Genomic DNA, 16,969 nt, shown 5'->3' with positions numbered 1-16,969 from the left:
TTCGTCACCACTGAGCCACGACAGGAGCTCCATCCCTTCTGCCTTTTCTACCAACCAAAGCTCAACCTGAGACAGCCACAAACACCTGCCAAAGTTTTTTTGGTTTGTTTTAAATTAACCAGAAGGTAGACAGGCAGCCTCCAGATACAAGTGAAATCAGATTTCTCTCAGTATTGTTATTCGGAGTACCTTTTGCTGGGGTCAGACTGAGTAAATACAGGAGATCATACAAGCATACTTCCTACTGATTTCTTAGGCTATACACCAGGCCCCAAACAAATTACTCTAATAATCTTCAAATCCTAATAATCACTAAGAGAAGAAACAATGACTCACTAAAAGAAAAAAACAAGTAAGACAAAGTTTTAAGGATTTAACACTCAAACTACCTCTTCCATGGTTTCCTCAATTTGGGTAGGAACAGGTTCAGGAGATCTCAGACCAACAGGGACAAACACTGGGGCTTTGTTTACTTCTTCTGGAGCAAGATGATAGCTTTCTTCTTCATAGTCAGACTCAAAGTCTTCAGCATCATCCTCGTCTTCTTCCTGGGAAGCCCTAAGCGTCACAAGCACAGCCTTGGGAGCTCTAGGTTCCTTTTTAGAGGTCTTACTCCGAACTCGTTTTGATCCACGGCCTCTGGTGACGTTTGGTTTGACCCTGCGATGTATTCTCCTCTCACTATGATCTGTCTCACACTCAGAGGCAGAAGAGAGAGCTGTTCTTCGATCCAGGGCAATTCTAGAGTGATTTGACTCTTTCGGCAGTTGTGGAAACCTGGATGTTTAATCAAAAAAACAACATAGTCATTACATACTCAAAGGTAATATTAATGAAAGAGTAAAATCCCAGGAGTTCCTGTTGTGGCTCAGCAGAAACGAATCCGACTAGTATCCATGAGGATTCGGATTCGATCCCTGGCCTCGGTCAGTGGGTTAAGGATCCATTGCCGTGAGATGCAGTTTAGGTCACAGATGTGGCTCAGATCTGGCTTTGCTGTGGTTGTGGCATAGGCCAGTGGCTGCAGCTCTGATTCAAACACTAGCCTGGGAACCTCCATATGCTGCGGGGGCAGCCCTAAAAAGACAAAATAACTGTTTTTTAGCTTTTTTTTAGTTAGAAAAAAAAAAAAAAAAGGAAGAAAGGAATTTACTATTACTACTACTTATAGTTTCTCATTCAGAGTTAATTCTGAGTTATCTACCTACAAATTTTTCATAGTAAATTTTTAAATTGGGGCTATTTTTTTCTCCTTGCTATTTAAGTGGTGATGAAATACAAGACTGGAAATTATTAGAAGAAAAAGGGATAAAGAAATAAATACAGGGCCAATAAATACAGAATATAAGATCATAAAGTGATGCCAGATTATCCTATTGGGTAAAAAGATTAGTTTAAAAGAAAAAAAGGAGAAGCAGGAAACCCATCAGAACAGTTTTTTTTTTTTGTTTTTTTTTTTAAGAACTTAGTGTCCTGTGAGTTCCTGTCGTGGCTCGGTGGTTAACGAATCTGACTAGGAACCATGAGGTGGCGGGTTCGATCCCTGGCCTCGCTCAGTGGGTTAACGATCCGGCGTTGCCGTGAGCTGTGGTGAGGGTTGCAGACGCAGCTCGGATCCCGAATTGCTGTGGCTCTGGTGTTGGCCAGTAGCTACATCTCTGATTAGACCCCTAGCCTGGGAACCTCCATATGCTATAGAAGTGGCCCTAGAAAAGGCAGAAAGACAAAAAAAAAAAAAAAAAACAACAACAAAAAAAAAAACAAAAAAGACCTTAGTGTCCTTTCCATTTTCTTTCTTTCTTTTTTTTTTTTTTTTTTTTAACTTTATAGGGCTACACTTGCGGCATATGGAAGTTCCAAGCTAGAGGTCAAATTGGAGCTGCAAGTGCTGGCCTACACCACAGCCACAGCAACACGGCATCCAAACTGTATCTATGACCTAAACCGCAGCTCATGGCAACTCCAGATCCTTAACCTACAGAGTGAGGCTAAGGATCGAACCTGTGTCCTCATGGATACGTCTGATTCATTTCTGTTGCACCCTAACTGGAATGACTCCCTTCCACATTCCTTGAAAACTATGGAAGAAGGGTACCCTTCACTTGTCTCCATTCAAATTACCACCCCAATCATTTAGGTAATACACACCACTCTTTGGTCAGGATTCAGCTCAAGTCTAATATACTCAATACCCAGAAATTTTAAAGGAAAGAAAAATCTCCCTGAGAAGATAAGAAGAAAAGTAAATTTGAGTAAATAAAAATCAAAATGGAAAAGAAACAGATCAACCAATAAAAACAATCTACACATTACTCAGATGTTAACAAAACATCTTTGTAGCCTACCAATATGTTAAGGTAGGCCATTCATAAAGAAAAAGTTATTTTTATTTCCTAATCTGAAAGTGTTAAATAAAACTTTACCTTGTTGGTTTACTGAGATATTGCTCTTCAACAACTGAACACCCAGAATCATCCCCTACGGTTTTCTCTCCAACACTTTGTGATGGACCAGCTTCTGACTGAGCATCTTTTTTTGCCAAACCAGTCTCCTGGGAACCTACAGAATCTTTTCTTGCTGAAACCTTCAGAGATGTCAGAGACTCAGCCTTTTCCTTAAATTTAAGAAGAAACAGCTATTATTACCATGAAAATAAACTATACAGTAATTTGGTTTGGTAGTTTGGTTTAAAGCACTAAGCTTACACATGTACACAAGTGAATGGTTTCTAAACTCCTATAATATTGGAAAGTCAATCCACTTCCATGAAAATAATTACAGTACAAAAGGCCAAACTATGTATTTTTTAATGTTTTCCTTCACGATACTGACAAAATAGAGCCCACTCATTTTTTTCAAACTTACTTTTTGAAGAAACTGGGTGTCAGAATCTCCATGCTGCAGCAAATTATCTTCTGGCTTCCTTGCCTCACTTTGATCTGCTCTGTCTTTTTCTATGCTTGATTCCTCTTTCCTAGCATGTGCTCTTCCCAAATTTGGCTTAGGCTTTTGGAATTGCCTTCTTATCATTCGTGGTGGACTAGGAACATACGTTTTACGTTCTTGTCTAGAATGAAATACAAATCATGCTGAAGAACCCAAATCAGAATTCCTGTGAATGTAACTGATGTTAAATAAGTTTGAGCACAAACCAATCCTATGTTCAAGGACTATATATAAATAGGCTAGAAAACTAAGCATATAAAAGGAAACCACACATGCTTATACAAAAGAACATAAAAGCTTTTATAACTTCCATTCTCTATATAGCCTAGAGAACGGTTTCACAATATTAACTTTTTTTTTTTTTATTTCCATTCATTGACTCTGGTGTGCAGTTTCATGCTACTTTACGTAATTTTCAGAAATATAACTAGATACGAAACAAAAATGCCAGTTGCTGATGATGAATTCCATAATGGCACTTTAAAAAATGCCTTCAACTGGGTTCTGAAGCATGAACAAATATACAACGGTCATAACAACTTTGGTTCTTCTGGTTCATGAGCAGGCTTGAAATCTAGTCTATCGTCCCACTACATGCCTATTAACTAAGAGAAAAGGGTATATTGATAGCCAGTGTCATAAGGATCTCATTATAACTCATCTGCAAATCAGAGAGAAACAAGGTTTTAATAACCAATACAGTAGCCATAGGTCCCAAGGCAACTAGAACAGATCCCGTAAGGTTTCCTGGGAAATATTTAGTAACCGGCAAAGATCCAAATTGGAAAGTTTAAAACTGGAGTTCCCATCATGGCTCAGTGGTTAATGAAACTGACTGGCATCCATGAGGACGCAGGTTCAATCCCTGGCCTTGCTCAGTGGGTTAAGGATCCAGTGTTGCCATGAGCTATGGCGTAGGTCACAAATTCGGCTAGGATCCCGCGTTGCTGAGGCCGTGGTGTAGGCTGGCAGCTATAGTTCCGACTGGACCCCTGGCCTGGGAACCTCCACATGCCCTAAAAAGAGAGAAAGCTTAAAAAAAAAAAAAAAAAAAAAAGATAGTTTAAAACTAATATAGTGAGTTCCCATCATGGCTCAGTGGTAAAGAACTGGACTAGTATCCATGAGGATGCAGGTTCGATCTCTGGCCTTGCTCAGTGGGTTAAGGATCTGGAATTGCCGTGAGCTATGATGTAGGTCATAGACGCGGTTCAGATCCTGTGATGCTGTGGCTATGGTTTAAGGTCAGCAGCTGCAGCTCCGATTCAACTCCTAGCCTGGGAACTTCCATGTGCTGTGGGTGTGGCCCTAAAATTAAGAAATAAAAAAAAAAAAAAAAAGAATCTGGATATTTATAAAGAATAACTGGGTATATAAGTATTCATCATGAGTCCTCTGAAAGATCTAGTATTAAAGACTAACCTTAAGTAACATTCCTAATAAATTACCTAGAAGGAAATAGTTAGTTACATTTTCCAAATTTTCCAATCCTACAAAGTTCTTTCAGCAATGAAACACCAAGGAAATTCACAGTAGTTTCTAATAAGGTTATGATGCTAATACATTCCAGTGCAAGTTAATGCACTGGGGAAAATAAGCTACATTTAACATAAGTATAAGCTAATTTCAATCAAGTGTGATTCCACAAAGGTGCTTAAGAATAAAATATATATACAAACTTAATGTGTTAATGAGGTTAAAAGGGTTAAGAAACTGCTGGACTCGGGAATTTCCATTGTGGCTCAGTGGTAATGAACCCAACTAGTATCCATGAGGATGTGGGTTCAATCCCTGGCCTCACTCACTGAGTTAAGGATCCAATATTGCCATGAGCTATGGTGTAGGTCACAGACTCAGTTTGGAATCTGCACTGCTGTGGCTGTGGCCAGCAGGAACAGCTCCGATTTGACCCCTAGCCTGGGAACCTCCACATGCTGCAGTGTGTGGCCCTAAAAACCAAAAAAAGAAAGAAAAAGAAACTGCTGGACCTAAGAATAAGCCAACTTTAAAACTTCACAGAGGTTTAACAGAAGTGACACTCAAAGCTGGCCATGAAGAATGAGAAGGACTCCTCCCTGGTCTACTTGACAGCAGAAACATGACTCATTTCTCACTTGCTTGGCACAAGGCAACACCTAGGAATCTTACGAACTGAGTAAAGACAAACTGAATTTTAAAAAAACTGAGGTGAAATAAATTAATAAATAAAACTACATAAAACATACACTCTGAAGAAAGAAGCTGTTATGATAAAACTAACAGCTGGAATAAATTTCATAAACCAGAAAAGATTAAAAAAGGGATGAGTGGGTAACAGGTTTCCACAGAGGAATCTGAAAGTTACCATCTTACTTGTTAAAAGATGGGAAGGCTGAGCATAAAATCTCTTGAAACATGTAAAGTTTCTTTCAGGAAGTTCTGCCTATATAACTGTAGGAGTCTGCTAGTCTGAAAGTCTTAAATCCTAAAGACGAAAGTTTAAAGACTAAATTGCCAATGTTATTTTGAGCAAGCCATTTAAATCCTCTAGATCTAGTCAGTCAATTATCAACGACAGTACTAGGAAAGGCTGACCTCAAAGGTCACTAGACTTTAAGGCTCATTTCAAGTAAAAACCAAAATCCTTACAATGGTCTTACATAATCTGCACTGCTCCCCACTCAGCCTTTGCTTGTCATAAATCTACTACTCTTCCTCTTTCCCTCTGTTTCACAGTGGCCTCTTTACGGTCGCTCAAACATGTTTTTGCCTTGAGTGTTTTTCAGCTGCTGTTCCTCCTTCCCCAAAACATGCCTTGACTTGTTCCTTCACTTCTTGTAGGTCTTCTTTCCAAGGGGACCTTTGCAATGAAGCATTCGTTGATCACTGCTAATTAAAACTAAAGACTGGGCTTAGTCTTAAAAGAAAAACAGTATGAAAACAAGACACACATATACACACATAAAGGGAAGGAAAGGAAATGACAGAAATTCATACTAAAAAAGGAAAAACTTCATACAAGAAATCTGCCTAAATGAAAGCAGACTGTTTAAAGTCAAGCAAAGTCAACATCATTGCTTGTTCAGATAGATAGATGACATAATGCCCCAATTCTATTCCTATGGCTTCACAGAGGGTGAAAAAAGGATACAGTAACATCTCTTTTGCACTGCCCCAAAACAAAGTTAATTCTATATAATTAAAGGAAACGGGAGTGTTCAAAGTCAATTTATAAGTGCTGAAGACATTCTAGAAGAAAATTAATACACACTTCACTAGAATATATGGAGTAATAAATTAAAATTAGATGGACCATGAAATTATACCAGAAAAGGAAAGAATTTTTAATTTTTCCTTACACACTAAAAAAGAAATGAACACACTCTAATTTAATATCATCAATAATAAAGCAGATTTCAAGTAATAAATAAAAGTGGTAGTGCTAAAATATCTTCAACCTCCTAGCATCTCATTTAAAAAATATTATTCCTATCATTTGGAATGGGACACAACCCATAAGAACAGCACAAAGAAAGTACTTTATAGCATTTCCTGTTCAATAATTTTATCAGTAGGTTATAAATTTCTAAAGATAGAAAGAACTTAAGAACTTTTACTACAGAAGTTTAGCTTTAAAATAAAAAAGGATGCTTGTCAAACTTCTCAGAGAAACTACAAATTAAGAGAACACCAGTCATTATAACTGAATCACTTTTTGTACAGCAGAAATTACCATAAAATCCCAAATCACTATACTTCAATAAAACTTTAAAAAGTGAAAAAAAAGAAAACACCAATCACGCAATTCTTTTTGTGAAAAGCAGATTCAAAATGTTCTAGTTTGAGAGTTCCTGTCGTGGCTCAGTGGAAACGAATCCAACTGGTATTCATCTGTGAGGATGCGAGTTCAATCCCTGCCTCATTCAGCAGGTCAGGAATCTGGCGTTGCCATGAACCATGGTGTAGGCCGCAGACAAGGCTCATAGGACATGTTGCTGTGGCTATGGTGCAGGCTGGCAGCTGCAGCTCTGATTCACCCTATATCCTGGGAACTTCCATATGCCCAGAGTGCGGCCCTAAAAAAGCAAAAAAAAAAAAAAAAGTTCTAGTTTCATAATTACTTTTTTCTTTCATAGAACGTACTAAAGGTGAAACTACATACAACCAATTATTCAAATATCCAATTTTTTTTTTTTTTTTTGTCTTTTTTGTTGTTGCTATTTCTTGGGCCGCTTGTTGTTGCTATTTCTTGGGCCGCTCCCGAGGCATATGGAGGTTCCCAGGCTAGGGGTTGAATCGGAGCTGTAGCCACCGGCCTACGCCAGAGCCACAGCAACTCGGGATCCGAGCCGAGTCTGCAACCTACACCACAGCTCACGGCAACGCCGGATCGTTAACCCACTGAGCAAGGGCAGGGACCGAACCCACAACCTCATGGTTCCTAGTTGGATTCGTTAACCACTGCGCCACGACGGGAACTCCCAAATATCCAATTTTTATCTTTGAAAAGTTTTACGCTTTTCTGATTAAAAGCAAACTCACCTTGTCTTTTCATCTAAAGCATTTACTTCATTAAGATGAAGGTTTTCTAAAAGAACCACGTGACTCTGATTTTCACCCGTTCTGCCTTCTGAACCTTTGGCGGATACAACTTCAATTTCACACGTTCTGCCTTCTGAAACTTTGGAGGATACAACTTCAATTTCAGGTGCAATTTGAGAATTTGGCTGAAATGACAAAACCATATTAGTTTTTATTTTTCCTTTTTAGGGCCACACCCTCGGCATATGGAGGCTCCCAGGCTAGGGATCGATTTGGATCTATCCCTACACCGCCAGCCTACACTGAAGCCACAGCAACTAAGAATCCGATCCACGTTTGCGACCTACACCACAGCTTACGGCAATGCTGGATCCTTAACCCACTGAACAAGGCCGTCGACTGAACCCAAATCCTCATGGATCCTAGTTGGGTTTGTTAACTGAAGGGAACTCCAGTTTTGTAATTTTTCAACAGAACACACCTCCTAAAGTGTTTCAATAATGAAGAAAGATATTTATTTTTTTAAAAATGAAGCCTCAAACTTGAGTATGCATTATCCATGTTCTGCTGCCCAAAACAAAACTGCCTATTTCACAAAGTTTCAAAGATTACTGCAATAATATGTTTACACAATGTTTTAAAAACTGTTAAAATTTTCAAACTGAAAATCTGTTAGAACCTTCCTCCCTAAAAGGTCAATGGGTTGAGGTTTTTTTTTTTTTTAATGTGGGGGGTGGTTGAAATAAAGATTACAATCACTTTATTTTAAATGTAGATTTTCCCTTGGTAGAGAAAAGGAAGACAGAAAAACAAGATCTATTGAAATGGGCATTAAACTACCTAGATTTGATTCTATATCAAAAGATTCCTCAATAAGAGACTGGTTAAACTGTCATTCACAATAGTAAAACATTACACAGAAGTTAAAAATGATGGATCTCAAAATGTGGTACAATGGACTACTCAGCTATAAGAAATAACAAAAAAATGCCGCCATTTACAACAACACAGAGATTATTATACTAAGTGAAGTCAGAAGGAGAAAGACAAATATCATATGATACCATTTACAAGTGGAATCTAAAATATGACACAAATGAACCTATCTACAAAACAGAAACAGACTCACAGACATAGAGAACAGACTGTGGTTGCCAAGGGAGAAGGGTAAGGGAGTAGGATGGACTGGGAATTTGGGGTTAGCAGATGTTGGCTCTTACACATGGAAGGGATAAACAACAAGGTCCTACTGTACAGCAGAGAGAAGTATATTAAAAAAAAAAAAGATATATATGTCCATATTTCTTGACATGGAAAGTCAAGTATCAGTAATAACTGAAAAACTGTAAGTCACAAGATAACATGTATACAATGATTTTATTATTTAAAGGTACATAAGTATGCACATATGCATGCATGGAGATATACCTAGAAAGATATGTCAGAAGGTTTTCAGGGAGTTCCCGTCGTGGCGCAGTAGTTAACGAACCCGACTAGGAACCATGAGGTTGCGGGTGCGGTCCCTGGCCTTGCTCAGTGGGTTAAGGATCCGGTGTTGCCATGAGCTGTGGTGTAGGCCGGCGGCTACGGCTACGATTAGACCCCTAGCCTGGGATCCTCCATATGCCCAGGTGCGGCCCTAGAAAAGACGAAAAGAAAAAAAGGCTACTTCAGAGTGGTGAGACTTGGGATAATTATTACATTATTTTGTATTGATTAAACATTTTCACAATGAATAGGTTCATTAGTTAGAGGAGGAAAACGTCTATTTTCATTTAAAAAAAAAAAAAAAAAATCCACAGTGGAGTTCCCTGTGGCCTAGTGGTTTAGGATTCACACTGTTGTGGCTTGGGTTCAATACCTGACCTGGGAACTTCTGTGTGATGTAGGCATTGCCAAAAAAAATAAATAAATAAAAATAAAAAAATCCACAACGGTAAATCTGAAACAAAACTAGATATGTTATGTATTCATTGCATAAAGTAAGTATCAGATGCCTATATTTTAAGCTAAGTCTGAGCTACCATTTGATATTTTAATATGCATTTAAAGGTTTGATTTAATTACACAGCAATAACTCACCACAGTCAGGAATTCCTTTTTAGTTTCATCTTTTTGTAGTGTCCCTTCCTCCTTATTTGTTTCTTTAGCTTCACTTTTTTCTATTACTTGCCTCTGTCCAACCCTTCTTAAGTTTGGTCTGGGTCTCTGAAGTCGGCCCCGTACTGGTGGAACAGTTTGGACAGCACTTTCTCGTTCCAAAGTGTTTATGTCATGAGTCCTAGAAGAGGGACCAGGAAAAAAGAAAGAAAGCTTGATTGTAAAAAGATGAAAACTACTGTAAAAAATACAAAATTTGAATCTAATAAACTCCCTGTAAAAATATTTTGTACATTAAAGGAAAATTAAATTACTTTCTGATCATATCTTAATTTATTTAAAAAAACTATTTCAATTCTCTAAAGGTAATGACCTTGGAGTTCACGTGGTGGCTCAGCGGAAATGAATCTGACTAGTATCCATGAGGACGCCAGTTCGACCCCTGGCCTTGCTCAGCTGGTTAAGGATCTGGCGTTACCATGAGCTATGGTATAGGTCACAGACATGGCTTGGATCTGGCGCTGCTGCGGCTGTGGCGTAGGCCAGCAACTGCAGCTCCAATTCTACCCCAGCATGGGAATCTCCATATGCCGCAGGTTTGGCCCTAAAAGGACCAAAAAAAAAAAAAAAAAAAAACTTATATGAGGCACCTACAATATTCAAATTCATAGTAACAGAAAGGACAATGACAGCAATGATGGCTGTGAGGGACTGAAGGAAGAGGGGAATGGGGAGTTACTGTTTCATGGGTAGAGAGCTTCGGTTTGGGAAGAACAGTGTTCTGGAGATGGGGATGATGGTACACAACAACGTGAATGTACTTAATGCCACTACACTGTACACCTGAAAATGGTTAAAAGAGTCAATTTTATGTTATATGTATCTTAGTACAATTTTTGAAAATGTAATGAATACATACTTTAAATACATGTGTTTTTTAAATGCACTGCTTTGTATAAGATCTTTTTTTTTGATAGGCAAGAAACAGATTTATTAAGATAGGACACTTGTGAGAGATGCAAGCAGGCAGGCCAGGAGGGTCTGTGCTTTATTGAAGATCTTAAGCAGCTAACAGTGAATTATACGCAGGCAAGTGTTAAAAGTGTTGAACTCAATCTGACTTTCTATTCTAGGCAGTCTGACATATGAATAAAAATAAGCCAAGTTTTCTTGATATTCACATCTTTTAAAAAATGATTAACACGTTTTTAAAAATGAGGAAATATTTGAAAGAACTCTATTTTAGATTTTTTAAAAAACTATCAAGGTTTACCCAATAGAGACAACTAATTCCTTTCCCTGGGCTTGTGTAGACTGAGACTCCTCTTTAGGTTCATGAGAACTTGAAGGTGAAAGCTCCTTTTCAGTCTGTCCATGTGGTAATATCACAGTCTCCTCTTGACTATGATCTGATTTATCTTTCTCTCTTGATGTCATCAGGGAAGCCACATCCTAGAAGGCAGATTAAAAAAATTTCATCAAAGATTGGTAAAAGTATAGAGATAAGAGGAACTTTAATAAACTGCCAGAGGAATAAACTGATAGTCTTTGTAGACAATAGGGGAGTATTAGTTAAAAATGATAAACCTTAGCAATTCTAACTTCTAAAAATACGCCTTATGGGAGTGCCCATTGTTGCTCAGCAGGTTATAAACCTGACTAGCATCCATGAGGATTCGAGTTTGATCCCTGGCCTTACACAGTGCGTTAAGGATTGGGAGTTGCTGTGGCTGTGGTGCAGGCTGGCAGCTGCAGTTCCAGTTCAAACCCTAGCCTCAGAACTTCCATATGCCCCAGGTGCAACCCTAAAAAAGCAAAAAAAAAAAAAAAAAAAAAAAAAGCCTTATAAAAACATTCAAAAAAGTACCTAGAAAATTACATACGAATATATTTATTATAGCAATATAATAGCCTCCCCAAAAAAGGAAGAAAAAGAAAAAAACAAAAAATTGGAAAGAAGACATATCAGTAGGGAAATGAATAAGCAAATTGCAATTTTTTTATAATGCAAAAGTACAGAGTCATTTAAAAGAAGTTTAGTTTCTATTTACTGATTCAAAAAGATGTTCACAATATCGTGTTAAGTGAAAAAAAATCAGAAAACAACTATGATGCTATTTTTGTAAAACGATAAAAAGATCCACACATTTTACTATTTATGTATGTAAGCACCTATACAAAAAAGTTTAGGCAGATATACTTAAAAGTGCTACACGATTAATTTGGGAGGGAGAGATGGAACTTTTTTTTTTTTAGGGCCACACTCACGGCATACAGAGGTTCCCAGGCTAAGGTGCTGAATCAGAGCTGTAGCCGCCAGCCTATGCCACAGCTACAGCAACTTGGGATCCAAGCCGTGTCTGCAACCTACACCACAGATCACGGCAACACCAGGTCCTCAACCCACTGAGCGAGGCCAGGGATCAAAACTTTCATCCTCATGGATACTAGTCAGATTCGTTTCTGCTGAGCCACGATGGGAACTCTGAGACGGAACTTTTTAAATGATATATTTTTCCAATTTGAAATTTTTATTATCAGATAACATAATCAACGAAAATGATTTATCTTTTTAAAATATAAGATTAGAAGGAAAAAGCACCAATGTTCAAGCACTGTAAAAACTAAACTAAGATGTAAAAGAAGTTTTTTTTTCTTTTTGGCCATGTCTACAGCATGTGGAAGCTCCTGGGCTAGGGATCAAACCCATACCACTGCAGCAGCCCAAGCCACTGCAGTGACAAAGCCAGATTCTTAACTCATTGCATCCAAAAGTACTCCAAGAATTTTAAGTAATTATTATTATTATTATTATTATTATTTGATCTTTTTAGGGCTGTAGCAGGTGCATACAGCTCTGGGCTAGAGGTTGAATTAGAGCTGTAGACACAGTAATGTGAGATCTGAGACGAATCTGCCACCTACAGCTTGTGGCAATGCCTGATCCTCAACCCACTGAGCAAGGCCAGGAATTCAACTCGCACCTTCATGGATACAATTCGGGTTCTTAATATGCTGAGCCATGATGAGAACTCCAAGAATTTTATTTTATTTTATTTGTCTTTTCTAGGGCCGAAACCACAGCATATGGAGGTTCGGAGACTAGGGGTCAAATCGGAGCTACAGCTGTTGGCCCACACCACAGCCACAGCAACTGGAGGTCCAAGCTACATCTTCGACCTACACCACAGCTCCGAGCAACGCCGGATCCTTAACCCAGTGAGCGAGGCCAGGGATGGAATCCACAACCTCATGGTTCCTAGTCAGATCATTAACCACTGAGCCACAACGGGAACTCCAAGAACTCCAAGAATTTTAAATCAAAAAAGTGCTTCATATGTTTAAAACACTCAAAATTAACATTTCAAGGCTTTTGATGCTCTATCACACATCTTAATCTCTTAAAGACCAACGTAATCAAGTAAATAAAATAATCTCCTTTAATTCACATGAAATTTTTAACTTTTTAAAAAAAATTTTTTTAATTATTTATTTATTTTTTTGTCTTTTTGCTATTTCTTGGGCCGCTCCTGCGGCATATGGAGGTACCCAGGCCAGGGGTCGAATCGGAGCTGTAGCCACCGGCCTACGCCAGAGCCACAGCAACGTGGGATCCAAGCCGCGTCTGCAACCTACACCACAGCTCACAGCAACGCCGGATCATTAACCCACTGAGCAAGGGCAGGGACCGAACCCGCAACCTCATGGTTCCTAGTCGGATTCGTTAACCACTGCGCCACGACGGGAACTCCCACTTTTAACTTTTTATTTTGCCTTCACAACAGGGTGAAATAAAGATGGACTGTCATTCTCATTTTTCCTATGAAGAAAATGGGTGCATCATTTGGCTATGGTCAGATAATGAATACAGGTCAGAATTACAAGGCCGAGTGTCTTAAACCCTTCCCATGACACATGTGCCCAACATCAGAGATTCGAGATTCTTACACAAACCACGTGGAACAATGAGGAACGTGAAGAACAGCAACAATAACAACACACAGTAAAAAATCACATGAGGAAATATTTGCAAAATCTTAATTCTAGTGTTTTGCTTGAGTAACTAATCACTAAAACGGAAAACCTCCATCCTAATTAACTTACATGTTGAGAAGAGAGAGTACTCATTTGGTCGCTGTTTGGCTGTATCACAACAGTGCCTACTTTATCAGGTTCCATGTTCTTCCCAGGTGCACATTTTTCTGCTCCTGTGGCCTCTCTCTTTGAAGCTGCTCTTGCTAAGTTTGGTTTTGGTCTTTTGAATCTACTTCTCAGAAAAGGTGCTGGTTTAACTTCAGATGGCTTCTGTTCTTGAGGAAGAGATTTGCTTTTGGAACAAGGATTATCAAGCTTTAGGATGAAATGAAGGGGCAGTGGGAGCAGAGTCTTAGGACAAGCTTAGAGACTGGCAATAAATATTTAATTCTAATTCTTAACAGGAAAACAAATTGGACTATTTGGTAGATCCTGAAAAACATGAGTGGTACAATTCAGGTATAAGCCTAGGAGTTACATCATTTTTGCACAAAGAAAATACAGGTCTGTCACACCTGTACTGACTTAGGAGTGTGTTCTGCATACAATTTTGTATGTTAGTAATTCTCATAATCTACTGTCAGGATGACCTCAAACCTCTCGCAGTCTTCCCCAAACCAGCTTAAAATTTCCAACACCATGATAAAGGTGCTACGTCTTAAAACCTCATTTAGTTTAACATAATCTGAAAAGATAACTTTATATGCCTTCTCTTTAAAAGCAGAGACCTACATTCTTATACCTTAAATTAATATCTGAAGACTGCTCTGGAACATCTGGAGACTGCATCCTCTGGTCTTCTATTTTGTCAAGTCCAGAAGTCTCCAAAGAAATGTTCAAATGACTCAACTGACTTGACATTTCCTTTTCAGAATTTCTGTTTTCTTCTACAGCTGTATGCACCACGGATAGTATTTCACTGCTAATGTCCTGGAAGTAAATCAGCACATACATACAAGATTCCTTAAACATGTCACACATTTCAAACAAAAGCCTATATATTCTATACACTGTCTTTAAAAATGAAGAAGTTTGTGAGTTTTCAATTTTTAAATAAAATTTAATTTATAAAAGCTAAAACACATCATATGGGAAATTATTCTTTCTATATTGTATATTACGGTTTATTCCAAACTACAATGCCATTACCTATCCCCCAAAAAAGTTAGAAAACCAGAAAAGGTTAGAATAGCTTAAACTTCAATTAATTGGAAACTTTTAATAAAAAGAACTTTTCAAAGTGTAGAGAAATAGGGTATGGCAGGAAATAAAGAGAAAAACTGATACAGATACGGTCAAAAGAAATAATTCTAATATACGTTCATTCTAGAGTTAGCACAAACCAAGTCCAATTTTCTATATTCCTTTTATCTAAGAGTAACTTTATTTATATTTTTGGGCCATGGCTTGACATCCCAGGCCAGGGATCCAATTCACACCAATGACCTGGGCCAATGCAGTGACACCATCAGATTCTTAACCCGCTGCATCTATCTAAGGGTACCTTTAAACTGATGTTAAGAATAGTAACTTCTCCACAAGTTAAAAAAAAAAAAAAAAAAAAAAAAGGTTTTAAAATTATTTTTAAAAAAGAATATGTGACTTTTTTAAGATCCTGAAACACAGATTTTAGGATTGGGACTTTGTACTTTAAGAGATATTAAATGTTACTAGACTTAAGGGCAATAATCCTGGAATTATTTGGTCATTTTTCTCTGAATGAATACTCAAAAAATATTTTTAAAGGACAAAAAATACATACATTATTAGTTAGGGAAGGCACAGCGCTGCAGTCAGCACTACTGCTCTGCAATGAATCTGTCCCAGTTTGTCTTGAGGTTCCAGTCTCCTCTCGTGCATTTTCCCTTAGAGAAATGTCTGTTTTTCTAATTTTTTCCAAATCTGCCACCCTGTCCTCAGAAGCACTGATCTCTTCTGGTCTGCTTTTCTTCAAGAAAATTTCCTTGCCAGTTTCTTTTAAATCTGCTTCTGTTTCCTCAATGGCAGTCATCTTTCCTGATACCTTTTCCACCAGGGAAAAGTCTCTCTCTGCAGTTTCTTCCAAATCAACCTCCCTTTCCCCCGTGTCACGGATCCCCACTACTACATTTTCCCTTAGGGAAATTTCGATTCCAATTTCTTTCACTTCTGAATCCACTTCATCACCTACAGTTTTGACCTCTGAGACCTTATCTTGTGTAGATATTTCTCTTCTCTCAGATTCTTCTAAATCTGTCTCTGCTTCCTCAGCGGCGTCAATTATGTCTGGTATCTTCTCTCTTGGGGAAATCTCTCTTACAGTTTCTTTCAAATCTGTCACCACTTCACTAATAGTATCAATCTCCTCTGGGGCATTTTCCTGTAGGGATATTTCTCTTCTTACAGTCTCTTCCAAGTCTGTCTCTCTTTCCTCAGTGGCATCAGTCACCTTTGGTATCTCCTCCTCCTCCCTTGGGAAAACCTCTCTTCCAGTTTCTTTCAAATCTGTCTCCATTTCCACAGTGACACCACTCATTTCTGGGATTTTCTCTCTGGGAGAGATGTCTTTCATTTCAGTTTCTTTCAAATCTGTCTCCATTTCCACAGTGACATCAATCATTTCTGGTATTTTTTCCCTAGGAGAGCTGTCTTTTCCAGTTTCTTTTAAGCCTGACTCCGTTTCCTTAGTAGTATTAGTCTCGACAGGAACCTCCTCCCTTGGTGAGGTTTCTAGACTTGCAGTTTCTCCCAAAGCTGCTGTTATCTCTTCAGAGGCAAGAATCTTTTCTGGCACCTCTTTCTTTGAGGAAATGTCTCTTTTTGCAATTGTTCTTCTAATATTTGGCTTTGGTTTCTGAAATCGAGTCTTTACAACTGGAACTTGTTTATTTGCTTTATTATCCTCCTGAATACTATTTAAAAAAAAAAAAAAAGGACATATAATCAAATTTTAAACCAGACTGCCAAATGAAAAGACAACGGTTGAAAAGTCACTACTAAAAAACCAGAAACTCTCATATTTAAAAAGAAACAAAAGGAGTTCTTGTCACGGTAAATCTAAAATGAATCTGACTAGGAACCATGAGGTTGCAGGTTCAATCCCTGGCCTTGTTCAGTGGGTTAAGGCTCTGGCATTGCCGTGAGCTGTGGTATAGGTCGCAGATGCAGCTCAGATCTGTGTTGCTGTGGCTGTGGTATAGGCTGGTAGCTGTAGCTCCGATTTGCCCCCTAGCCTGGGAACCTCCATATGCTGCAGGTGCGCCCCTAAAAAGCAAAAAAAAAAAAAAAAAAAAATTAAAAATGAGATTTCCTGTACAGTCATTTCTCTAAAAGCCTGTGTTTTCATAATACAAACTAGGCATAAGAAAAAAGAGTAAATACACAATAA

The 16,969-nt window shown here is 38.3% G+C and overlaps 1 protein-coding gene across 4 annotated transcripts in view; it reads right to left on the bottom strand.

Moving 5' to 3' along the window:
* The window catches only part of BDP1 (B double prime 1, subunit of RNA polymerase III transcription initiation factor IIIB), a 108,302-nt gene that overhangs the window by 38,515 nt on the left and 52,818 nt on the right, over positions 1 to 16,969 (bottom strand). For all 4 annotated transcript variants that reach the window (XM_005672526.4, XM_085002421.1, XM_005672527.4 and 1 more), the window contains exons 17-25: positions 15,365 to 16,493; positions 14,345 to 14,532; positions 13,672 to 13,894; positions 10,841 to 11,019; positions 9,550 to 9,748; positions 7,468 to 7,652; positions 2,866 to 3,067; positions 2,424 to 2,614; positions 390 to 777 (exon numbers count right to left, since the gene is read on the bottom strand). In XM_005672526.4, the coding sequence (XP_005672583.3) occupies positions 390 to 777; positions 2,424 to 2,614; positions 2,866 to 3,067; positions 7,468 to 7,652; positions 9,550 to 9,748; positions 10,841 to 11,019; positions 13,672 to 13,894; positions 14,345 to 14,532; positions 15,365 to 16,493 (2,884 nt within the window). The remainder of the gene's footprint in view (positions 1 to 389; positions 778 to 2,423; positions 2,615 to 2,865; positions 3,068 to 7,467; positions 7,653 to 9,549; positions 9,749 to 10,840; positions 11,020 to 13,671; positions 13,895 to 14,344; positions 14,533 to 15,364; positions 16,494 to 16,969) is intronic.

Source organism: Sus scrofa, chromosome 16 (genome assembly GCF_054392235.1).
Source record: "Sus scrofa isolate SSC_HxYL_T2T_F1_AM1 chromosome 16, Sscrofa_HxYL_maternal_Yorkshire_Landrace_v2.0, whole genome shotgun sequence".
NCBI classification, from domain to species: domain Eukaryota; kingdom Metazoa; phylum Chordata; class Mammalia; order Artiodactyla; family Suidae; genus Sus; species Sus scrofa.
The sequence above is the reverse complement of the archived record's forward strand: the minus strand, read 5'-3'. Positions and strand labels throughout refer to the sequence as shown.